At 35.4% G+C, this 26,010-nt stretch overlaps 1 protein-coding gene across 3 annotated transcripts; it reads left to right on the forward strand.

Moving 5' to 3' along the window:
• The first annotated feature begins 420 nt into the window (after positions 1-420).
• LOC118048479 (uracil phosphoribosyltransferase) lies at positions 421-4,737 on the forward strand. Of its 3 annotated transcripts, XM_035058170.2 has the most exons (13): positions 421-691; positions 789-887; positions 963-1,041; positions 1,125-1,183; positions 1,463-1,540; positions 1,731-1,812; positions 2,151-2,199; positions 2,460-2,521; positions 3,149-3,216; positions 4,089-4,144; positions 4,235-4,282; positions 4,366-4,424; positions 4,505-4,737. In XM_035058170.2, the coding sequence occupies exons 1-12, from the start codon at positions 527-529 to the stop codon at positions 4,415-4,417; spliced, it is 897 nt and encodes a 298-aa protein (XP_034914061.1). In that variant the 5' UTR covers positions 421-526; the 3' UTR covers positions 4,418-4,424; positions 4,505-4,737. The 3 variants fall into 3 exon arrangements, with proteins under 3 accessions (XP_034914061.1, XP_034914059.1, XP_073266362.1); XM_035058168.2 differs by having other exon boundaries at positions 4,366-4,737; XM_073410261.1 differs by lacking the exons at positions 4,089-4,144; positions 4,235-4,282; positions 4,366-4,424; positions 4,505-4,737 and adding an exon at positions 4,052-4,070.
• Positions 4,738-26,010: the final 21,273 nt, after the last annotated feature.

Raw genomic sequence — 26,010 nt, forward strand, 5'->3', positions numbered from 1 at the left:
ATGGCATAGTAAGAGTTAATTACTCATCATGGTTTTAGAAGCTATGCATTTAGTCCCCATTCAAATTCATTATTAACTTAGTCCTTTCTTCAATTTCATATTTATTTTCAATTTATTTTCTTTTTTCTCTTTTGTGAAAAAGAAAAAGAAAAAGAGTATTTCATTATTTTTGCTATTATATGGATTAATTAATAGTTTCAACGGTTTAATTAGCTCATACAACTCCAGTATTTTTTTTTAACTCCTGTTATTGTAACGGTTGTTTCACGATTTTTCTTCGTTTATTTATTTTTTAGTAACTTTAAAGCAGCGCAGGTAATAATTATTCAATCGCTCACATTTTTTTTTAAATTTATTTATTTATTTTTAATAGGAGACTCCACAGATAATGGATTAGCCCAATAGGCTATAAGATCCAATGTACCCGCCCACTCCATTGAAACCAGAAGTCCCAATTCTATCCGAAAAGAATAAAACTGCGATGGAATCTTGAGCTTGAGATCGAACGAAATCCATCTTGGGATGCATGGCGTGCCGCGTTAGTAATATCAACTGTCTCCGGGCATACCCTCCTTCTACTCCGCGTTTCTCGCCCAAATGTCATCACCAAAACCCTAACTCTCCTCCTCTCCTACTTAATAATCATTCCTTCCCCCCTCCTCCTACCCTCAAACCCCATCTTCCAAAACAGGTAATTACTAAACATGTACTTTCTTTTTTATTATTTTCAATAAATATTATTACTAATGGAGAATATTGCCCCGCTGTCTCTGTCTTTCACTTACCAGATGATGTCGTGCTCCGTTACTCTTCGGCGCAGCTTTGTTACTGTGAAGTCTCACATGGCCACTGCCGAGGAGAAGTCCATTTCTGAGGACCGCATGCTTGTCAGTCCCTATTTCTTGATCTCTGTTAACTCCATTTATTTTACTGTCTTATTAAAATTAGTATTTTTTTTCCAGGTATTTGTGCCTCCACATCCATTGATAAAGCACTGGGTTTCCGTTTTGAGAAATGAACAAACCCCTTCCCCGATTTTCAGTTAGTTTAGACTCAGTCCCTTTTTTATTTTAATTTATTTTCCGTATTTTTTTAAATTTTTTTTTTTTATCTTTTTGTTGCAGGGAATGCTATGGCTGAGTTAGGCAGGCTACTCATATATGAAGCTTCAAGGGACTGGTTGGTTAGTTTCTTTAATTTCACTATGTTTCGTCCTTTCCTTGATTCTTTTCCTCTCTTTGAATGTCCGTTATAATTTTTTGACAAATGGGAATCTGGGGTTTAGTAAACAGTAAGAACTTCTGATAAATGGGAATTTTGGATTTGTCAAGAACTTAAGAAACTCTATTGTGCATTGTTGATTGTTTTTTTAAGCATTTCATGAGAGAAACTTTTATTCTTAGTGAGTTGTTTTTAATGGTTTCATGTTTTCTGACTTGATTTTCTGTTTTGTTGCTGCTAGCCTATGGTCACTGGAGAGATTCAGTCACCGATGGGAGTTGCATCTGTTGAATTTATTGATCCAAGAGAGCCCGTGGCAGTGAGTTAATAATTGCAGAATTTCAATGGTTTTTTCCTTTATTGTTGCTACTCTGCTATTGACTTTGTCAATCAATTTTTGTTTCTATGTTAAAGTATCTGTTTCTGTGGTACGGTTGTAATGAAAGTGTTATGATCTAATTGAATGCTGCTAGCTGGGTGATGAGTTAATGTTTTCTTCTGTTTTGAAGATTATTCCAATCTTGCGAGCTGGTCTTGCTCTTGCAGAACATGCATCATCAATTCTTCCAGCAACCAAAACATACCATCTAGGTAAGAACGTTCACAAATGCTAAATATGAGAGCAAAGTCATGATAATAATGATAAGATTCCTTATAATTGTCCCTATAGATTTGGGATTAAATCCAGTCCATGCCTGCAATGGGCTGTAGGTCTACTACCTATTTTCTTGGGGTCAGCTATTTAAAAGAAACTGCAAAATGACAGTTATTCTAAAACAGTTGGCATCAAGCTAAGTAGCTTTCAAATTTTACTTTTCCATTTGCCCTAGAGAATGAGAGATCTATGATTGTCTATTATTGTGGATTGACAACATTGTTGGTTTAAGAATTGTAATTGTCTTGTTCTTTTGTTTGTTCTTTTGCAATAGGGATAAGTAGAGATGAAGAGACACTTCAACCAACAATATATCTGAATAAGTAAGAATTTTCTGTCTGGGAAATAAGGAAATGTTTATAACACCCTTCGTTTGCATTATGTGATTCTGTCATCTATTAGTTTTAAATACTGATGAATTGGAATCTTCTCATCTCTTTTTATTAATGTGTACTTCTAGTGCACCGGATCTTCTTTTATTTCCTGTTTGTTTGTCTGGTTTAATTCTTTTACTGTATTTCATCTTAGAATTCGTTTTCAGACCCTCATGTTTATTATTCACATTTTTCAACTCTTTCAATAGGTTGCCTGACACATTCCCTGAAGGGTCTCGAGTACTTGTGGTCGATCCTATGCTGGCTACAGGTACTGATCTACTCTGATAAATAGGAATGCTGGCAACACTGATAAAGTTCGAATTCATCAAAATAAAGTCTTCTGCTGTCTTTCTTTGATGTTGCAACATGAAATAACAAACCATCCAGTAGTGCAGTACCATAATACTGGTTATATAAAGCAAGTAGGATTTGCATAACCAGTCTTTCATTTCTACTGCAAGCTTGCAGTCTAACCATTATTGCTTCATTGAAGGACAATAGAAATAAAATACGTAGTTATTCCTTCATCTTTCTAAGATATACAAATTTCTAATAAACAGATTAGGTGAAATATCTAGCCATTATCCAGTATATTATTCATCATATATATATATATATATATATATATAAATTAATCTTTCATTGCTTCGCTGGATGAGAAGAAGAAACTCTTGATGACTGAATTTATCAATTTTTGTATGAAAATATTTCCAATCCTCTCTTTCTCCTTCCCCTGCCCACCACCACCAAAAAAATTCTCCATGTGATGTGTAATTTCTTGTGCATACTTTTGCATTTATTACTACCACAAAATGTTGCATCTTTTAAGAAAGTTATTTTCCTCAATGGTGGCCTGTAACCATTCCTGATTTTGAGGCATTTTTCTTGATTCCAGGGGGGACGATAGTGGCGTCACTTCAACTTATTAAGGAGCGTGGGGTTGATAACCAGCAGATCAAAGTGGTAAATAATTCAATCAGAGATCCTGGATTTTTTTTATCAAGTTTGGCACACTTTTATTCTGCAGAAGTAAATTGGGAGGACGGGTTTTGGTATATGCAGTTGCTTGCATGTTATATTTCTTGATTTTTTGTTTGAATGTTTAGCGCATAGTGATTTGCTTTCCTCAATATCTATTGCCACATCTTGTGTTACAATAAGATTGGAAATTCTTTTCCAATGATTTCTCTTGCTTATATGTTCCAAGAAAGTGTTTGAACTTTGAAGGCCTGGAAACAATAGCTTTAGGATTGGGAATGCCAAAAAAATGAACATGCAGAATTAAAGATAAAATCTCATATAGTATGGAAATGATAGGAAAAGATTCATATCATATAACTCTGTGTTGATCTATTATATTTAAATGCTTGTTGAAGGATTGTCATTGGTTGTTTATTGTTCTGTTATATGGACAAAAGTGAGATATGCGAGCTATATATCTGACTCAATGAGCTTGTTAATATCTACTTCCTTTTCTGTGCGCTTCAGACAATCATGTGTATCTTTGCTTGCATTGTATTTTTGAGTGAATATTATTAGGTGTCATAGGGTTGCCAAATGCAATTACAGCATTCCATGAAAATGCATCAAGTTCTAATATTATTTTCATTTTTCTCATCTTATATGGGGTTTGCTTTCACTGCTTAGAAGAAAATCTGCTTCAAGATAAAATGCTAGTTGTTCAGCAGTTTAAGGTGTGATGCATAGTGGGTGATTTGGGTTATTGATAATTGTTTGTAGAATATTGGAAGTCTGGTCTTTTAGTCTCTGTTCAAGTGTGTGTGTGTGTAAACTTCAGTGAGTAGATTGCTGAAGGAAAAACTGCTGTATGACAGATATCTGCTGTAGCTGCTCCTCCAGCCCTTCAAAAGCTCAGCGAGAAATTCCCGGGGTAGTAATATCCTCAAATGATTTTTTGCAAGTAAATATGAATGAAACATTTGTAAGGCATTTACCGTTTCCTTATTTGGTGATTTTCCAGGCTTCATGTTTACACTGGAATAATAGACCCCACTGTTAACGACAAAGGGTAAGTACCTGTCACCATTATTATACCCAACAGACAGAGGTGAAGATGTGTGTTTCACCCTCTTATTAATCTGTTCTTTTCAGGTTCATAGTTCCTGGACTTGGAGATGCAGGAGATCGCAGCTTCGGAACATGAAGTCCAAGTAGATTTTCATGCATGCCTCTAGCCTGTTCTTAATTGTCCTGGCTTGCAATTTTGATTATTGAGTGTCACTTATTTCAGGACTTAAAAAGGCTTTCGTGAGTTTTTTGCAATGGTTCAGCTCATAGAAAGGGGGGAAAATCAGAAATTGAGGAATTTTGTAAAAGAAAAGAAAATTGTATTCTAATTGGCAAAAAGTTTATTTGCTTGCTTGGCATACTGTGAAGCGCCCAATCAAAGCATGCAGTAAAATCACATCAGCCACTTGAAATTGAAGTCTTAGATAGCATGGATGATCATGCTTTTTATTGTCACTTCGACTTGTAGAAATGACTATTGACTTTTGAGTACTGATTCTGAATTTTTTTTTATATAAATAATTCATGACAAAATGAGTTAATTCAAAAGCATAAGCAGTTTGCAAGCTCGACATTTTAGTTGCAGAATCATTGATCAGTTACCGAGTCCTGGAATTTTAAATTTCCTGGGTTTTTTCAATCGGATCACAGTGGCTATCGTCAATGAAAACGCTGGATGATTCTCTTCACAAATTCAACTTAAAGGGGGAGAGAGCGATCGTCCACTTGCTTGGCTTGGAGTTGGTATATCTTTCAAGTCCTATATTGTAGAATTTGATGGGGAAATAGAGTGGCACAGAATATCCCACCACTCCATGAATACGTAAAAACAAGAGGTCTAAGAAAGCGCATGAGTTAAGTAGGCTTGGAGGAGGATTGATCCACCTGGTTTGGGTCGATTAAGGTACTGTTTGTTTGTATGGCCCAACTGTGTTTTTTCAGTTTTTCTTGCTTTAGATAAATTTTTTAAAGTAACAAGTATGACAAAGATGATCATGATCATATGTAAGAAGTAACAAGCATGACAGAGATGATAGAGAACGTGCAAGTAGTTTCAGTTACCGCTCCTACCACCAGCTTCACGACACTCTTCTATATATGGTGCCATAATCTTCATCAACAGCTTTGATTTTGGTGCCATTTTCTTCAATTGGCATGGACTACTCGACCTCGTTGCGGTTAAAACCTAGCTTGCAGAGACAAATCGACAAGAAAGCTGCTACAAATGCAGCTAAGAGGTCTCCATACCATTACTGAAACTTGAGAAACAAGGAATATCACTGCCTCTCTCTCTTTTATAGCCAAGTGATTGTCTAAGGTTTGCAGACAGCTAGGCGGAGCGAGCGCTTTTAGTTACTCCGAAGAAAAAGAAAACAACGAGTTTACGATTCCAGGCACAACAGGAGCAAACCCTGGTCTGTTGATTTTCCCGAGCAACTCAAAACTCTGAATTGATGGTAAGAACAGGAACTGCCATTTTTCCTCTGTCCAACTTAAGATGACTTGCCCGATCTACACATAATCATTACCATCTAATCCATGCCTCGAGTTTGAGGACGTCAATTCTTGCGTATTGCAAGGGTCTCCGTCAAAGTTCCAGTTTGCACGCAGGCTGTAGCGGCCAAGGATGATAGAAAATGACGTAGAAATTAAGGATATATCCAAGAAGACAAACTCGGAGACTTCGCTCAATTCTCCTCAGAACATCCCGCAACAATCTCAAACAGAAGTCATATATATTCCACGTGCGTAAATGAGATCACTATCTAATAACATTCCTTGGCATGCAAAAATACAAATATGAGATAGATTGCATCGAAGAAATCCCTGGAGGCTTAGTGTAGTTTTTAGTGAACAGATATATTCTATATTTCTGAACTAAACTACGACGTTACAAGACTTAGTTTTATGTTATATAAAAACTAATTCGAAGTCCTTGTTTTCAAAATACAGGAAAAGAAACTAAGAAATCTCTTTCACGAAATGAGAAAACTATTGGCAAGACCTTGAACAAAAAATCTCTATGGAAACCCGATACATTTTTTGACTGTCAAGAGAAATCTCTATGGATGAAATTATAGATTATGGATAATCATTACAGAAAAAACTAAATGGTGTGGGTAAAGATTTAGAGGGTTCACACAATATTTTTCCACACTTTATTTTTTATATGCTCTGACATGAGAAAAAGATGAAAAGAAAGAACAAATTAATTAGTACTGAGGAATGTTTTTATGTAGCCATCTCCTTTGGGTTTCTTGCTTGTCTTGGCTGCTTTTGAAAAAAAAAACAAATAACGTTTCCTCTAGAATTTTTTAGAATCTAGTTATTTTTTTTTTAAGCAGGACTAAAAATATAAAAAATAAAATTTTAAATAAAAATTAAATACTATGGACCTGAATTATATTATTGGAAAAGATAAAAGAGGTTTTAGAAGGAACAAGACAATCACTTTTTTTTTTTTTTCAAAAGAGGCTATCCTATCCATACCAAGCTGAGCGTTGGAAGATTGAATCCTCTTATTATTATATTATTTGTAATATCGTTTGATGAGCTTCGATTGATGTGCAATGAGATAAGAAAAACTTCGTTACTATAATAAGTATGGTATTAAATAAATGAAAACAAATCTATATACATTAAAGAAATACCTGCTCTAAACAAATATATGGCCTAAAAAAGAAAATGGTGTTAAAAATGCAATAATTGAACTTGTACAACAAATAATCACAATTACACACCAGGAATCATCCTCGATCATGAATCCCGAACAAGAGAGAGTTGGTGTCATTGTGTCAACAACCCCACCCCCGCCTCCACCACCCCCACCCCCACCCCCACCACCCCCATCGCCACCCCCTCCCCCTCCCTCCACCACCCCCGCCTCCAAAATCACAGCCTCCCCCTCCCCCGCCTCCCCCACCCCCGCCTCCAAAATCACAGCCTCCCCTCCCCCACCTCCAAAAATCAGGTGTCCAACCAAGACCACCATCTTCTATGTCACCACCACCACCATCTTCTATGTCACCACCACCACCACCGCCACCACCACCACCACCTTTTATGCCGCCGCCAGTGCTGTTGAGCAGAAAGCAAACTGCTAGTAACTTCAAAAGAACACAGAAAGCAAACATTGAGCAGACAGCTATAACAAAGATGATGAAAGGTTGCATTTCTGTCTTTCTTTCCTTCCTCTTCTTTTATGCACTTAAAATAATTAGTTATACAAACATAGTTACGGCTCCTTTTATAGATTATAGCTGTGCATGGCAGAGAAGCTAGCCCATTCTTCTTTAGTTCTTAAAAACAATGACGTGTCCAGATTAAACCCGCGGTTTGCCAAGTCTTATCGTTTATTATGTGAAGATTGAAATCAAAATTAGCGTCTCTCTCTTGATTTTCCAGGTACTTGAATGATTCATGGGCTAGCTTACTTGTTATAACAATTGGTCAACTTCTGACTAATTCTCTTCAAGGGATTACCATTTGCCACGTAGGGTAGCATATTGGGTCCCTTTATAGCTTCACTGTTCGAATCACTGTACATTACGGAATATTTATAATTTTGTCCTTCCTTCGTGACTAGGCTCAATTTATTTTTGTGTTTTAAAATTACATTTAAAAAAATTTAAATTGTTTTTAATTTTTTTGTTTTAATTTAATATATTTTTTAATATTTGTATATCATTTAGAACGAACCTCCAATATTAATTTCTATTTATCACAAAAACATCGGAGATTTTTTTATATTGATTTCTCTTTTTAATATCTTTTTTTAATAACTTTTTTATATGATAAGATTCTAGTTTTTAGACTTTACTGATTCTTATTTTTTTCTAAAATTGATTTTGAAATCTTGTTTTTTCATGTTAATGTTTATTATTGCTCATTGTATTCTTAACTAGAAATTGAGAATTTATTTTGGAGATCGTTTTTTTTTTGTAATCATATTGAATTGCTTTTTCTATTTTAACAAACATTAATACAATAAATTATTTTATTTAAAAAATATTTATATATTTTTTGTTAGAAATGTATAAAGTCAGTCATCAAGGGGTTCAATTTTGTTAACTAATAGTCAATTTTAATAGAGGGGACCATATTATCAACATAGCATGACCTATAAGGACTCAATCAAACAAAAATCAATCGAGGAACTCAAATAAAAATAAAAAAATGGAAGAGTACAAGGATGAATTAATGAGAGAAACCCCTCGTTTAACTAAACGCAACACTCGAGAGTCAAGATTGCTGATTCTAAGGCTCCGTTTATTTGCAGGAAAGTAGTTTTTTTTTGGAAAGTGAATTTCGGGGAAAGTAAATTCCTGGAAAGTGAATTCCGGGAAAATATTTTCCGATGTTTGGTAGTGTTATGGAAAATGAACTGAAAAATAATTTATTAATGAATTAAATTTTTTTTCAAAGTTTATCTAATATATATAAAATATTTAATATAAAATATTTAATCACTTACAATTGTCATAACCCAATTTTTGACCTTTTTATTTATTATTTAAAAAAAAAAAATGATGAAAAATAAAAATAAAATAAATGAAGGATTAATTAAAATTTGGGTTAAGGGCAACATGATTGGAAATTTAAAGATTTAATTAAACTCTTGACTAGTTTAATTAATTAAATCAAGGGTTTAATTGGAGAATTGATTTAATTAAAATTTAGATTATTTTAATTAAAGAAATCAAGAGTTTAATTGAAGAATTAATGAGTTTGAGGAATTAATTAAACTTTGATTTAATCAAAAACCCACCGCTTTGCATTTTAATTAACTGCTACAGTGCAAGCGAATTATAATTCACTTGCTACAGTAGCAAGTGAATTATATCACTGCCTACTGTGGCAAGTGAATTATATCGCTTGCCACTGTAGCAAGTGAAGGTGTGCGCTACGCACGCCGAAAGGAAAGTGTTTTCCTTTTCTAACAGAAGGAAAACACTTTCTTTCAAGCACGTTATTATTTTTCTTTATCGTCGCCAAACATAGGAAAAGCAGGAAAGTGAATTCCAAGAATTTACTTTCCTGCAATCAAACACGGCTTAAGAGTTTATTGACCTCTCTTTATTTTTTTTTCTTTTTATAAAAAAAATCCCATAGTGTGGCAAGAAAATTAAGCCGCAAGGATGAAAACTATACTTGGATTATCAACAAAATAAAAATCACGATATGAATCAGAAAGGAAACCCTATTAAAGGCTGTTAATATAAAATCACATTTGAATTTACAAATAACTATGCTTAGAGGTTGACAGCCAATGCAATGTTAGAGTAGAACACACTTCCCAGTTGGATTTCTTTGAAAATCATATTATTACTGTGTTAATTAGCCAAATACTCTAAGCATCACCAAGAAAAAGAAGATTCCATGTTTTCCTCTCAAATTAATTTGCCCCATTGGAAATGAAAAATTGTGCATTATATATACGGACGAAGCATACCGTGACAAACCAAAACATAAAAAACCATGAATTATATAAGTGTTGAATATATATATATATATATATTATGAGCTAGTGTAGTGGATGAAATTTATGACATATTCGAGCTTATTTTGGCATCTTAAATGAAAGCCTTAGAGAATGCGTAGATTGGACAAATATTTAATTGTTGTTAATAGTGGATGAATTGAGAGATGACTTCTTCTGATATTTATTATATTTAGAGTAAAATTGAATAAAATCTAAGAGGTTTCAAACCCAATTTATAAGGGGCTAACATGTAAATTAGGGCTACATTGAGGGTTTTTTCTATGAAAAAAAGGGTATGATCTAGGCTATAAATTGGGTTGGGAAAATGAGCCAAAACCCACACAGTCCTATCGGCATCCAGAATAATTAATTTTGCTTGTTGACTCTTCTATGTTGCAAAACTTAACGGTCAATTCATTTTCTTGTTTCTTAGGAAATCATTTTATCAAACGCTAATAACTGATTTTTTTTTTTTTAAATAACACGCTGAATAAAAAAATTGAAAACAAGTACAGCCGGGAAAACTTTTTGGGATTCATTACACTTTTTAATTTTTATGCTATTGGAATTAATGCAACCTCAAAAAAAAAAACAATTAGTGAAGTAAACATTTATAAAAAAGCTACTGAAAGTTAAAAGTTTAGTTTAATTTAGATATTTTATGTATAATTATTTTGAGAATAAATGATTATTCATGGGAATTTAGCCTGATAAAAACTTTTACTATTCTCAGCTGAAATTCACCTCTCCTACCTTTTCTTGTGTCATTGATAAGTGATATATATATATATATATATATATATATATATATATATATATATTCCTTTTACACTATTATTTTTAATGTATTTTGAATTTATTTGAATTGATTGGAAGTTATTTTTATAAGTTTGGCATAAAAAAAAAAAGATTTCATGAATTAATCATTAAAAGATAAGAAATTCTGCATTTTATATTTTGAACCTAACTTCTTGTGACAAGTTTTTTGCCAAGTTAGAGTTCCAGAATGAAAAAATAGGCTCAATCTACGTTGAAGTACACATGTCAAGCTTTCCAGGAAGGTATTATGAAAAAAATTACAATCTCATTTAGACCTCGAATTAGCTTGCAAACTCAGGCTAGAATCCTTTTTGCAGTAGGATTCTCTGCTTTCATACTAGAGATTCAAACAAAAATATCTTGAACTTGTGATATTGAAATCAGGCGATTCAAAAATCTAAATTCATCTAAACATTCAGGACTATAATTTTCATGAAGGACTCAAAGTTAGATAAAATTATTTTGAATGACAAAATTCAGACGCAATCTGGTTGGTTGAAATGGATCCTTTGATCTGATTTGAAAACTAACAATGCCGAACATCCAAATATGATTGAGAGTCTTACATAAAAATAGTGGGGTTTAGGAACCAAGAAAGTTATAGATCAAGTCTTTAACATGTCTTGAATGAAAGAATATAGTTGAGATGATCGGATATTACAAAAAATCAAGTCAGAATAAAAATCTAAATTGTAATAAAGTTGGTATTACAATCAAATTGTAACAGTAGCAGAAGCATATTTCAACACAAATTCTTAGAGATTTATCCAACCTTAAAGATCAGATAAAGAAGGAATGAATTTAGTATCATGAAGACTTCTAATTAATTAGCCTAAGAATTCTGGAGATTTCAATAGCAAAAGGAGAGGATAAAGAAAGCACAACACAACTAAAACAAGGTTGAAAAAACATTCATTTCTTCTCTGTTTTTGTCAATTTCCAACAACCATGAACTAAACTCCTGAATTTGGTTTAAGAGGGATACACATTATCTCCATTAGCACAATGTGAGAAATAACATTATTATTGTAATTGTTTCAGATTCAAGTATTTATTTTTTCTTATTCAAAATTATGTTATTGATTCTTATTCAAACTTATTGAATTGTTTTAAGATGTCATGTATGATTTCTAGTTTATTTCAATCCATAATTGTTGTTAGAGACTAGAGTAAGAAGCAAAAGAAATTAATTTGATTTCTGCAACTCTCATCTTGATTTATTAGAGAAGAATAAACTAAGTTAAATTTGTCAAGCTTTTGAACGTTTGCATAGAAAAAATGCATAGATTTTATTCCTAAGACTACAACCAAGTGAATGAAAATTACTTTCAATATTTCATTTGTTTGATGGTAAGAAAATGATTAGAGAGCTTTTTCTAATTAATATACTCGTAATCTCATTGATTTTTCTCAGCTTTAAGGGATATGAAATTTATTTTCTTGATGTGAAAGAATATTTACTTTACTTCAATGATCAATTTATTTATAGGAATGGATATGTGGATCCTTGAACTGATTTAACGACATATCAATTTATTATTTTTAGAATTATTGTTTCTTGAATTCTTCATTCAAATCCCTCGTTCTTTCTCATTTTGGTATATTGTAAGAAGATTAAATGAAATTTTGCTTGGGTTCTACTGGTTAAATAAAATTGGCTAATTAGAAAATAATTATGAACATATTGAATAGAGTAAAATGAGTTCTTAAAAAATTTAAACCATGTAAGTTATTATTTTAAAAAATAGGATGTAAACCCTAGATAAGATCTATAAGAATAACGAAGTAAATATTATATTAAGTAAGTAAATTGACTATTTACACTAGGAGGAAGATAGCAGATTTTTGGAATTTGAAATAAAATGGGTATGTTTTATTTTTAAAAATAAGAATACAAAAAGTGGTTGAAAAATAAAAAATATAGAAATAAGAATAAAAATGAAATGAAATTCAAATTAGCCTAGCTTAAATTTGGTATAAACAAACAATGAAATCTAGAAAATATTACCTGAAAAACATAAAAGGATGTAAAGAAAAGACATAGTGATAATTAACAAAATTCATATGTGTGTATAGGGGTGGGGAAAAGTGTGAGATTGTTAAGGAGTTAGAGAGAAGAAGTTAGGGAGGTGAAGAAAAAAGGAGAAAGCTTGGAGAAAGCTTAACCGGTTAGCTTTGAGAGTGCATATTATTGCCCGGTAAAGTATTTTAAGCTTATTTGAACACGATATTAAGAAGTTTAGTTGATGTTTTGATTGAATTCTAAATTCTTGAATTTAAAGTTCTTATGTGAAATTAGGGGTCTTATAAAATCATTATGGGATGATATTATTAAGATGAAATAGCATTGAAATGGCCTAAAATAATAAGTAATTGAAGAAAGAAACTTGTAATTTTACATGCTATAGGGCCACGATCATAGTAAAAGGTAATTAAGGTATGGGAGATTACAGTATGCATGGCTAGGATTAGACGAGACCGAGACATCATCAACACGGAGAGATACAGTCTTGTTGATTTTTCGTATTTATTAGAGGTAAAACAATTCTTGGGTATTCATGAATCTGAAATTATCTATCATCTACATGTCTATGACTATTCAAACTTTTCTCCTTGTGTTGATTAATATCGTCGCATTCCTCACTAAAGACCTTAATTCTGGCACATTTTGCAGATTCCTAGCTAGTTCTCAATCTTTTCTTTCTCTTCTAATCCACGAATATATAGTTAGACGACAAAATGTCCCTTGGAATATTGGTTGGGGGGGGGGGGGGGCGACTCGTTTGACCAGAAGGATCGACTTGCATATATTTAATTTAATCCGTCAAGTCATGTAATATTTATAACAATACGTTAATTTATCATCCAAGATTTGAATCCTAAAAAATGATTTGATAAAGAATTGTGAATATACAATTATTTATAATGTTATAAGATGAAAAATCTTTGTTTGAATGATTGATGTTTAAAAAACAGCATGTTGAAAATGTTTATAAAACATCCATCTAATTAGTATTTTATTTAAATTTTCATCTTAATTTTCCAGCTTTTCACAATTACTTTTTTATTCTCTTCACCGACAACTCCTAGTAACTTCAAAAGAGCACAGAAAGCAAACATTGAGCACACAGCTATAACAAAGATGATGCCAGGGTGCATTCCTGGCATTCTTTCCTTTCTCTTCTTTTATGCACTTAAAATAATTAGTTATACAAACATAGTTACGGCTCCTTTTATAGATTATAGTTGTGCATGGCAGAGAAGTTAGCCGTTAGCCCACTCTTCTTTAGTTCTTAAAACAGTGACGTGTCCAGTTAAACCCGCGGTTTGACAAGTCTTATAGTTTATTATGTGAAAATTCAAATCAAAATTGGCGTCTCTCTGTTGACTTTCCAGGTAATTGAATGATTCATGGGCTAGCTTACTTGTTAGAGGAGAACACGCTTTCCAATTGAATTTCCTTGAAAATCAGTTAGCCAAATACTGTAAGCATCACCAAGAAAAAGAAGATTCCATGTTTTCCTTTCAAATTTGCCCCACTAGAAATGAAAATTGTGCATTATATATACAGACGACGCATACCGTGACAAACCAAAACATAAAAACCATAAATACACTATTAGAAAATCAACGAAAAATACTTATCAATAGAATTATTTTGTCAATAATTTTTACCAACGGATATAATTCTGTCTCTAATTTTATCGGTCTATGCTGACAAACCTTTTCTGTTGGTAATAATTACCGACGACATAGATTATGTCGGCCATTCAGTCGGTATCATAGTTATTAAACCCGGCCCGGGGGTTGACCCGAACAAGGGGCCGGGTCTCGAGTTTCATGGGTTAAACTCGGGTCAACTCGGATTAACCCGGAAAAAATTAAAAAAAAAAATTAAAGTTTAATATTTCATATGAAAAAATCAATGCAAATATAGATTTATACATATTATAAATAATGAAGTTTAAAAGAATATTTTAAAAAGATTTTTTTATCCCACATTGAAAAAAACATAACTTTTTCCTTGGGAACATAGAATATATATATACTAATAGGTTTCAAATCCCATATTGAAAAAACAATAACTTTTTTCATAGGAACATAGAATATATTTATGAAAGGGCTTCAAAATCCAACATTTGAAAAGATACTAATGTTTATCCTTTTAAGGTTGAAGTATTTAAACCAAAAGGCTTTTTTATCCCACATTGAAAAAACATGATTTTTTTCTTGGAAACATATAGTATATATACTAATGAGTTTCAAATCCACATGAAAAAACATAACTTTTTCATGGGAACTGTCGCACGTGTGCGGCGGCGCGGCGATCGTCCACCCTCAAGGAAAAACAAATCGGAATATTTGTTCCTATTCCTGTTAAATAAGGATAGACAAGGAATTCTTGTCTCTACAAGTGAAAAAATGGACCGGGAGTCGCCACCTAGTATTCTGGTTACTAGGAACCTTAACTGGTCTTCAGAGATCGAGTACGGAGACTGGTTGCGTAAAGGGAAGGTATTAGCACCCCAACTACGCCCTACCTAAGACAGGCTGCATTGTTTTAATGTCTGATAAAATCTAGAATCGTGTTGTGGTTTTTGAATTGTTGGTTCGTTTACGGTTTACGAAAAGTCCTCCTCTGTAAGGAGATCCTTATCTTTATCGGTAAAAAACTAATTATTCAAAGTCGTCAAAAGCAAATATCTTTTTAATATCAGGAATACGATTTACGTATAAATTCATAATCCTTGATACTAAAAATCAAACAAAATAAAATATTTTGTTGTGTTTTTGAAAATTTTTGGCCAATATTCTCTTGACTTTATAAACTGGTTATTAAAGTCAAAATGCATGCTAAAAACATTTTTTTTTTGTATGAAAAATACAAAATGAATTTTTTAACTTTTGAGATATTTGGCCGTATGCACAAAAACATTTTTTTATTTTTTTTTTAATTTGTTTTTTTTGTATTTTGGGAAGTTTTGCCGAAAATCGGGTATTTTAATACCGGGATTTGTATTTTTACGATGTAAAATACAGATCGATATTGAAGGTGGTTGATAAAAACAAGTGCTGGAAAAAATTGTCAAAATTCTATATAAAAAAAATTAAAAAAATTAGAAAAAATTGAAATGGGCCGGACCGGCCATTTCAGTGGGCTGGGGCCGAACCTGGCCCAAATGCATGGGCTGGGCTCGGGCCCGGCCCCTTAGCAGCTTCACCTCGCCTGCAGGCGTGCACCGTGCACGATCCTGCTGGCGAGGGAAGAAACGAAATAAAAGTAAAAGGGGGGGCAGTGTTTACCTGGAGAGGCGGCGACGTCGGTGACTGCTGGTGGCAGCTGAGGCGGAGGCAGAGACAGTGCTGGCGATGGCAGTGGCAGCCTCTCCCCTGTTTCTCTTCTTTCGGTGCAGAGGTGAGAACTCTTTTGTTTTTTTTCTTTTTCTTTTCTTCTTCTGCTCTCTCTCCTCGGTCCTCTCTTCTTCTCTCCTTTTGTCCCTCGGTCTCCCCCTTTTCTTTGGTCTGCTTCCCCTGTTTTTATAGGCAAAAACAGGGGAAGGACGTCACGGTGGGGCGGCCACTGTTGGCCGCCCCCTCCACTATCGATCAGTGGAGAAAAAGGAGGCAAGTGGGCGCCGAATGGTGGGAGTCTTATTGCGTAAAAAATGGGAAAGAAAGTTCGGCAAAAAAGTGGAGAAGAAAAAAAAATTCTTCTCCCTGTTCTCTGCGTGCGCAGGGAAGAAGACGATGGTGCCGTCTCAAAACGGCACCGTTTTGCATTTTCCTTTTTTTTTTTTTTTTTTTTTCAACAGTGCATGAAACGGCGCCGTTTTGGTCAAAACGCGCCGTTTCATTTAAAAAGGAAAAGGCGCCAAAACGCGTGATTCAAAGCAGGCCTTTAAGTTGCGCGCGTTTTTTCAATTTAGTCCTTGGTCTCGGATTTCTTCAATTAAGTCCCTAAATTGGCCATAAACTTCAATATTATGCAATTAAGCCCCTGATTTGACCAAATTAACTTCCAAAAATTTATAATTTGACCCCCCAGAATTCAATTTCTTCCAATTAAAGCCCGAATTAACTCCAAATCAATTTTTTTTGCAATTAAAACTCATAAATTCAATTAAACCTTCAATAAATCTAATTGAGTCCATAAACTTCTGATTTTGCATTTTTTCTTTCTCAAATTGAATTTTCTTTATCATCGGGGCTCTCATCAGTCAATGATATACTGTCAAAAAATAATTTTTATATTTTTGAAAAATCCTTAAACAATTTTTTTTTCGCATGTTTAGGGCGCTCTGACATTTTTTCACTGTTATAGTTTTTTTTATAATATATTTTTTTAATTTTTTTTGTATTTTATTATTTTTTATGCGGGGACCCAAAAATGGGTTACAACAGTTGCCCCCCTCTTTACAATGCTTACGGAGCAAAGATTTGTGCATAGTAAGTGTTGTAAAGATAAAACAAAATTGATTTTCTGAAACGGGTCGTCTCAAAATTTGATTGAATTCAAAATGGAGGTGAGGGCTCAAAGGCGCACTCAAAAGGAGGTAGGGTTAGAAAACGCACTACCGAAGGGATGAGGGCTCAAAGGCGCACTCAAAATGGAGGTGAGGGCTCAAAGGCGCACTCAAAAGGAGGTAGGGTTAGAAAACGCACTACCAAAGGATGAGGGCTCAAAGGCGCACTCAAAATGAAGGCGAGGGCTCAAAGGCGCACTCAAACGGAGGTAGGGTTAGAAAACACATTATCAAAGGGATGAGGGCTCAAAGGCGCACTCAAAATGGAGGTGAGGGCTCAAAGGCGCACTCAAAGGGAGGTAGGGTTAGAAAACGCACTACCCAAGGGATGAGGGCTCAAAGGCGCACTCAAAATGGAGGTGAGGGCTCAAAGGCGCACTCAAAGGGAGGTAGGGTTAGAAAACGCACTACCCAAGGGATGAGGGCTCAAAGGCGCACTCAAAAATGGAGGTGAGGGCTCAAAGGCGCACTCAAAGGGAGGTAGGGTTAGAAAACGCACTACCCAAGGGATGAGGGCTCAAAGGCGCACTCAAAATGGAGGTGAGGGCTCAAAGGCGCACTCAAAGGGAGGTAGCGGTTAAGAAAACGCACTACCCAAAGGGATGAGGGCTCAAAGGCGCACTCAAAATGAAGGTGAGGGCTCAAAGGCGCACTCAAAGGGAAGTAGGGTTATAAAACGCACTACCCAAGGCATGAGGGCTCAAAGGCGCACTCAAAAGGCGGTGAGGGCTCAAAGGCACACTCAAAAGGAGGTAGGGTTAGAAAACGCACTACCAAAGGGATGAGGGCTCAAAGGCGCGCTCAAAATGGAGGTGAGGGCTCAAAGGCGCACTCAAAAGGAGGTAAGGTTAGAAAACGCACTACCAAAGGGATGAGGGCTCAAAGGCGCGCTCAAAATGAAGGCGAGGGCTCAAAGGCGCACTCAAACGGAGGTAGGGTTAGAAAACGCACTACCAAAAGGATGAGGGCTCAAAGGCGCACTCAAAATGGAGGTAGGGTTAGAAAACGCACTACCAAAGGGATGAGGGCTCAAAGGCGCACTCAAAATGGAGGTGAGGGCTCAAAGGCGCACTCAAAAGGAGGTAGGGTTAGAAAATGCACTACCAAAGGGGTGAGGGCTCAAAGGCGCACTCAAAAGGCGGTGAGGGCTCAAAGGCGCACTCAAAGGGAGGTAGGGTTATAAAACGTACTACCCAAAAGTTGATGTTGAAACAATGATTGTCAATGTTGAAAAGCAAATGCATTATGATTGATATGCATGTATACTTACCTGAGAAATATAGGCCCCCATTTCTTCATGGTGTCTTTCTTTTCTCTCAAAAGTTGTAGTGTTGGTAGTAAACGTCGATGGCTTTTCCACTTTTGCTTACTCGGGTTACACATTGTGATCTTGACCTCTGGGAAGGGTTTGATGTCATCATACATCTTTGTCCTTCACCCTTTATCTCAAGAGTTGCCAATTTTGCCCGACATTTTCCTTAGAAAAGGAATCATGGAGACAGCCCTACCATGTGTGTTTGATTGCCCCCCAGCTTGATCATGCCCTAAGTGTTTCAACTTGGGTTTAGTTTGGGGTGAGGATATGTGAAAGTAAGTTTGGGTTTTTTGTACAATGAAATATTTTCATGCAAAATTTTTGGAACTTCCAAGTTATTCCAATCATAAAAATGATTTTGATATTGGTTCAAAATAAACTTGTTCTAAAAAATTCAAGTGATTCCTATGGACAGGTTTCTTGAAGTGATGAAAGCTTTTTTTGCTTTTGGTTTAAAGATGAAAGTGACATCTGGTTGGTCACAAAAGGTTTAAATTTCAATTTGAGGGTTATTGAGAACCGAAATAATTCAAAGCATTTATTTTATTTGCATGAATAATGATTTGACTCGCACGAGAAAGCACTGCATACCGATTCAGATTACTTGCCTTTGATCAGAAAGGGCTTTATCAGGTATGTAATGTAGGCTTTGGCTATTGGTTATGAAGAAAATGGATATGTTGCAGGCTCAAAAGGTGTTTAAGGGATTTCAAGACTAGGGATCACTTGTGCTTGTTTCCTGACCTTTTGTCTTTTGGAATTGTTTGTTTTTCAAAATGATTTATCCTACCCCCCAGTGTCGGTTTTGGGCTTTGTTTTTGTTTGGTTGAGCACAATCATATCAGTTGTTTGTATGAGAAGCTCAAATCTTTTAGATCCTTTAGATCTTCTTCTTTTCTTTTTTTAACCAATCACTACTTCATTTAGATGATAATGAAAGAGTAAACATTACATGATCAATTCCAGCACCCATCTTCACTGCTTTGTCTGGATGGTAAAAACAAAAAACTCTCTTATTTTGCCCCCCCAGTGTGGGGTGTGATCCTAGTCAAGGTTATTTCCAAAAAACATTACTAGGCTCAAAATGGGATTGCAACGGATATTTTTTTAGCCTTGTGAAAAGATTATCAAAGATGGTCTTTCCTCATCTCAAACTCATGCATTGAGGATCGATAGGTCTTGCTTTCATGCGCGTATGCCAAATGATTTATCCAGTCAAATAAAACTCAGCTTTTGAGTCACCTCATAGTGTTGTTTGTCTTTGTTGTCTTTTTTGTTTCAAGTTTTCTAGGTATATGTGTACCTATTTAAGGAATCACTTGAATTTTCAAAATGCATTTGTTTTGGACAAATATCAACACGATTTTTGTTTTTGTACTCACTTTGGAGGTCCCAAAAAAATATGCTTGAAAACATATGAGATTAATGTATGGGTTTGGAAGAAAGGAACACCAAAGGATTCTTTATGTTGTAGTGTTGTGAGAAAAGTTGTGCTCAAATGTTATTTACATGGAATAACAACAAAGAAGAGTGTGATGTGAACACAAGAAAACACATGATCTTATTTCACAAGAGAAGCTCATTAACAGAGAAAGTCTTGTTCAAAAGCATTAATAAAAGGCAATAACAAAGCAGGCTTCATTCCTCTATTTTGGCGAATTTGCTCTTAGGCTAGCCTCCTCTCCAAAGTTCTGTGCAGGGAACTCAAAGACAATGCGGAACAACACCACGGTCAAAATTTGAGTTCTACAAAATTCAAGCTATCATGCTGGACCATTGATGCTTTCCAATTCCCCAAATATTCCATCCTAATATGCTTCAAGCATGATTAGGCAACGGGTTTGTATTCATATTCGGGGTGTCTTCCAACTCTATCCACCCAGCCTTGATTAATTGCAGAAGCTTTCTCTTGAAGGCGTTGCAGGTATAGATGTTATGCCCAGTAATACCGGCATGGTATTCACAATTGAGTTCTGGCTTGTACCAATTAGGATAAGGTGGCTGCAGAGGTGTCAGAGGTTCTGGAGCTATTTGCCCGATGCTCAATAGCTTTTGATACATCTCATTCAGGGGTAACGGTAGTGGAGGTAGTTGTTCTTGAAACCTTTGGAAATTTCCAATTTGGCTTTTGGCTTGAAAGTTTTGGGGTTCAGGTTTTTTGATGTTGGCAATTTGGGATGGAGTATGGTAATTTTGGGATGTATTTGTTTTACCCTTGTAGCCATCTTCAACATGGTGAACATCTTTTCTTTCGACGCCTCTTTTCTCGGTTAGAGCAGCAATTCTACCACTCTTGACACCTTGCTCTATGCGTTCATACACTATCACAGCATCAGTGAATTGTTGGGCTGAACTACCCATCATATGTTCGTACTATGGTGCTTTGAGTGTATTGGAAAATAAAGAGACCATCTCTTTGTCCAGAAGTGGGGGATGTACTTGAGCAGCTAATTCTCGCCATCTTTGAGCATATTCCCTTATGCTTTCTTTATCCTTTTTCTCTATATTGGACAAACTGGTTCTGTCGGGCGTAATGTCCATGTTGTACTTGTATTGCTTGACGAAAGCATCCACAAGATTTTTCCAGTTGCGAATTTTTGTGTTATCCAATCTCATGTACCAACTCAAAGTTGCCCCACTTAAACTGTCTTGGAAAAAGTGCATTAGTAGTTTTTCATCATGTACTACCTCAGCCATTTTATTGCAGTAGGACTTGAGATGAGTCATGGGGCATTGTGTTCCACTGTATTTGATGAATTCAGGAACACGAAATTTCTTTGGGACAACCACATTTGGGACCAAACACATCTCTGCTGCCCGTACCGGGTCATATAAGTCTATCCCTTCAATGGCTTTGAGTCTGGCTTCCAGCGCCTCTATCTTAGCTTGATCAATGCTATCAGATGACTTAGCCTCGTGGGACTCATTAACAGATGCCTTTACGACTGTTGGGGATGGTGCAGGTGTCGTTGACTGCACAAATGTTGGATTTTGCTGAGGTTCTTGACTATGTTCGCTCATTCTTTCCTTAGGCTGAACTGTAGTAGGAGTCGTCGGATCAAAGGTAATCGGTCGATTAGAAGGACCTTCATCAGAGGTATTTCTTAGTGTTTGCTTGAGTAAGCTAGTGAGGTGAGCCACACTTATTTTCAGAGACTCCAACTCGTCGTGCAAATAGGCCTCACGTTGAGCACGCTCTTCATCTTCCATGTTTCTTGCTCGAAGTCGGGTGTTGTAGACTTTTTGGGGACCTATATTTCAATCTGACATGTATGCATGTTAAATGTATGAACATGTAATTTATATGATGCATTTGCCCCTTAAAGGGGTGACATGATTTTTTTTTTTTTTTTTTGTATGACATATTCTGTAAAGAAAGATAGCGCATACAAACTAAAGACAGGGTCTATTCATGAATAGGTTTTCTACCTGGTCTCAAAAGGGTCTCATATCTGCCCAGTGACGTCCTTCGTAAAGGCAGTATGGGGGCGTTGCAAAGAACAGTTAAGGCACGTATGCCCACCATTACCAAGCAGGCTCTCAGATATGAGTTGGGTGTTTCACGCATCTGAACCCGACCAATAGTCATAGGGCAGATCGTTAATTCCCCACTTAACTTAGAAGCTTGCGTGTGCTTGAAAAATATAAAGCATGTGATGCATGAGGCAGTTCTATACAATGCATGAACAAATATGTACAGAAATTAAAGCGCGTAAGCAATAAATAAAGGAAATGCATATTTAAAAATAAACACGCAAACCACAACAAATAAAACACAATAATCAGACAAAAACAAAGCTTAGTCCACAAGGTCCCCAGTGGAGTCGCCATTCTGTCGCACGTGTGCGGCGGCGCGGCGATCGTCCACCCTCAAGGAAAAACAAATCGGAATATTTGTTCCTATTCCTGTTAAATAAGGATAGACAAGGAATTCTTGTCTCTACAAGTGAAAAAATGGACCGGGAGTCGCCACCTAGTATTCTGGTTACTAGGAACCTTAACTGGTCTTCAGAGATCGAGTACGGAGACTGGTTGCGTAAAGGGAAGGTATTAGCACCCCAACTACGCCCTACCTAAGACAGGCTGCATTGTTTTAATGTCTGATAAAATCTAGAATCGTGTTGTGGTTTTTGAATTGTTGGTTCGTTTACGGTTTACGAAAAGTCCTCCTCTGTAAGGAGATCCTTATCTTTATCGGGTAAAAAACTAATTATTCAAAGTCGTCAAAAGCAAATATCTTTTTAATATCAGGAATACGATTTACGTATAAATTCATAATCTTTGATACTAAAATCAAACAAAATAAAATATTTTGTTGTGTTTTTTGAAATTTTGGCCAATATTCTCTTGACTTTATAAACTGGTTATTAAAGTCAAAATGCATGCTAAAACATTTTTTTTTTTGTATGAAAAATACAAAATGAATTTTTTAACTTTTGAGATATTTGGCCGTATGCACAAAAACATTTTTTTCTTTTTTTTTTAATTTGTTTTTTTTGTATTTTTGGAAGTTTTTGCCGAAAATCGGGTATTTTAATACCGGATTTGTATTTTTACGATGTAAAATACAGATCGATATTGAAGGTGGTTGATAAAAACAAGTGCTGGAAAAAATTGTCAAAATTCTATATAAAAAAAATTAAAAAAATTAGAAAAATTGAAATGGGCCGGACCCGGCCCATTTCAGTGGGCTGGGCCGAACCTGGCCCAAATGCATGGGCTGGGCTCGGGCCCGGCCCACCTTAGCAGCTTCACCTCGCCTGCAGGCGTGCACCGTGCACGTCCTGCATGGCGAGGGAAGAAACGAAAATAAAAGTAAAAGGGGGCAGTGTTTACCTGGAGAGGCGGCGACGTCGGTGACTGCTGGTGGCAGCTGAGGCGGAGGCAGAGACAGTGCTGGCGATGGCAGTGGCAGCCTCTCCCCTGTTTCTCTTCTTCGGTGCAGAGGTGAGAACCTCTTTGTTTTTTTTCTTTTCTTTTCTTCTTCTGCTCTCTCTCTCTCGGTCCTCTCCTTCTCTCCCTTCTGTCCCTCGGTCTCCCCCCTTTTCTTTGGTCTGCTTCCCCTGTTTTTATAGGCAAAAACAGGGGAAGGACGTCACGGTGGGGCGGCCACTGTTGGCCGCCCCCTCCACTATCGATCAGTGGAGAAAAAGGAGGCAAGTGGGCGCCGAATGGTGGGCGTCTTATTGCGTAAAAAATGGGAAAGAAAGTTCGGCAAAAAGTGGAGAAGAAAAAAATTCTTCTCCCCTGTTCTCTGCGTGCGCAGGGAAGAAGACGATGGTGCCGTCTCAAAACGGCACCGTTTTGCGTTTTCCTTTTTTTTTTTTTTTTTTCAACAGTGCATGAAACGGCGCCGTTTTGGTCAAAACGCGCCGTTTCATTTAAAAAGAAAAGGCGCCAAAACGCGTGATTCAAAGCAGGCCTTTAAGTTGCGCGCGTTTTTCAATTTAGTCCTTGGTCTCGGATTTCTTCAATTAAGTCCCTAATTGGCCATAAACTTCAATATTTATGCAATTAAGCCCCTGATTTGACCAAATTAACTTCCAAAAATTATAATTTGACCCCCAGAACTTCAATTTCTTCCAATTAAAGCCCGAATTAACTCCAAAATCAATTTTTCTTGCAATTAAAAACTCCATAAATTCAATTAAACCTTCAATAAAATTTAATTGAGTCCATAAACTTCTGATTTTGCATTTTTCTTTCTCAAATTGAATTTTCTTTATCATCGGGGCTCTCATCAGTCAATGATATACTGTCAAAAAATAATTTTTATATTTTTGAAAATCCTTAAACAATTTTTTTTTTTCGCATGTTTAGGGCGCTCTGACATTTTTTCACTGTTATATTTTTTTTATAATATATTTTTTAATTTTTTTGTATTTTATTATTTTTTATGCGGGGACCCAAAAATGGGTTACAACAGGAACATAGAGTATATATATGAAAAGGCTTCAAATCTCACATTGAAAATATATTATGTTATCCTTTCAAGTTGAAGTATTTAAACTAAAAAGGTTTTTTATCCCACATTGAAAAAACATGATTTTTTTCTTGGGAACATAGAGTATATATACTAATGGGTTTCATATACTATGTTGTTATTTTAAATTGAAATATTTAAACCAAAAAGTTTTTTATCTCACATTTGAAAAAAAAAAAAAAAATTGGGTCTCGTCCGGGTTCGCCCGGGTCCCGGGTCGACCAACCAGGTAGCCCCGGTTTGGACGGGTTGTTGCCACAGCCAATCTTTTATTAAACCCATACCAGTCCAGCCATCAGGTCGACCGGGTCACCCGCCGGGCCGAGTTTAATAACAGTGGTTGGTATATACTAATGGAATAATACCGTCGATATATACCAACCAAATTGCTGACGAAATATATACAAATTTAAAAAGAAGAAACCCTTTGATGACGTGGAATTTTTTCAAACGATGTTACCGACAGAATAAACGAGGAATTCAAATCAGGGTCTACATACAATGACGTGGCCAATTCACCGTTAGAATTACCGACAGGTATACCGACAGGTTGTGTCTGTTGGTGATTCCATCGGTAAAAGCCAATATATCCACACTCTACCAACTCTCTCCTCCTCTATTTCTCCTTCTTCTTCCCCAGCCAAACTCTCCCCTCCCAAACTACAAACAACCACCCACCCCTTAAAAACATCCCCCTCTTCTCAACACACGAACTCATCTTTCTTATACTTTTGTACGTGGTCACAACATCTGTTCTCCAATTTATTATGGATTTTATCATTTTTAATAAGTAAATCTATCCTTTTTAATTTTAACATTTAAATGTCAATTTTATTAATTTTTATTTTTTAGTATATATATTTATTAACATATGTACTTGTTTTATTGTTATGTGTCAAAGAAACTTGTAGTATGAATGTATAATTTTGTAGTTGTTATAGTTTGTTTTAGATTTTATCAAATTGTATTTGTATGTAAATTGTTAAAACTTTGTTTGAATTATACCAAATTAGATGTGCTGTGATAAAATAAATAATAGCTTGTTTTACAGGTCCATTTTAATTTTTATCAATTCTATTGCGGAGTTGTGATTTTCGTAAATTTATAAATGTATAAATTTATATGGACGTTGATAATTGATAATGAATATTTAACATAAGTGCTTTTTTAGTTTGTTGGATAATGTCGGGGCAAACCAATATTTTTGTAAATTTATTTACATAACATAGCTAATTAATACATGTTGTCATCATAATTTTATAAAAGCTTGATAGAAGTCATGGATGATCATGCATGGATATTTGAGACTCACCTCAAGGATTGTGGAGGATGGATTATTATAATGGGATTCAGGGTTTTATTAATTTCACAATATCTATTTCGAGGAATTTTTCTGATGGCGGTATTAAGTGTCAATGTAGGAAGTGTAAAAATAAAAAGTTTCTGCATCCAGAAATTGTAACGATGCATCTTCTAACCAAAGGGTTCATAGAGGATTACATGTGTTGGTATGCACATGAAGAACTATTTGTTCCTAATAAGAGCATGGTAGAAAGGGTGGTTGGGTCAACTTCTAGTACTAGCAACGTGCATGAAGTTGTAAATG

Source organism: Populus alba, chromosome 6, assembly GCF_005239225.2.
Source record: "Populus alba chromosome 6, ASM523922v2, whole genome shotgun sequence".
Lineage (NCBI taxonomy): Eukaryota > Viridiplantae > Streptophyta > Magnoliopsida > Malpighiales > Salicaceae > Populus > Populus alba.

Bases quoted from the DNA above. Each gene is read 5' to 3' on its own strand.
- LOC118048479 (XM_035058168.2), top strand. From the start codon at position 527: ATGGCGTGCCGCGTTAGTAATATCAACTGTCTCCGGGCATACCCTCCT. The intron at 888-962 runs GTCAGTCCCTAT...TTTTTTTTCCAG, and splicing joins TTTCTGAGGACCGCATGCTT to GTATTTGTGCCTCCACATCC. The intron at 1,042-1,124 runs GTTAGTTTAGAC...TTTTTGTTGCAG, and splicing joins AACCCCTTCCCCGATTTTCA to GGAATGCTATGGCTGAGTTA.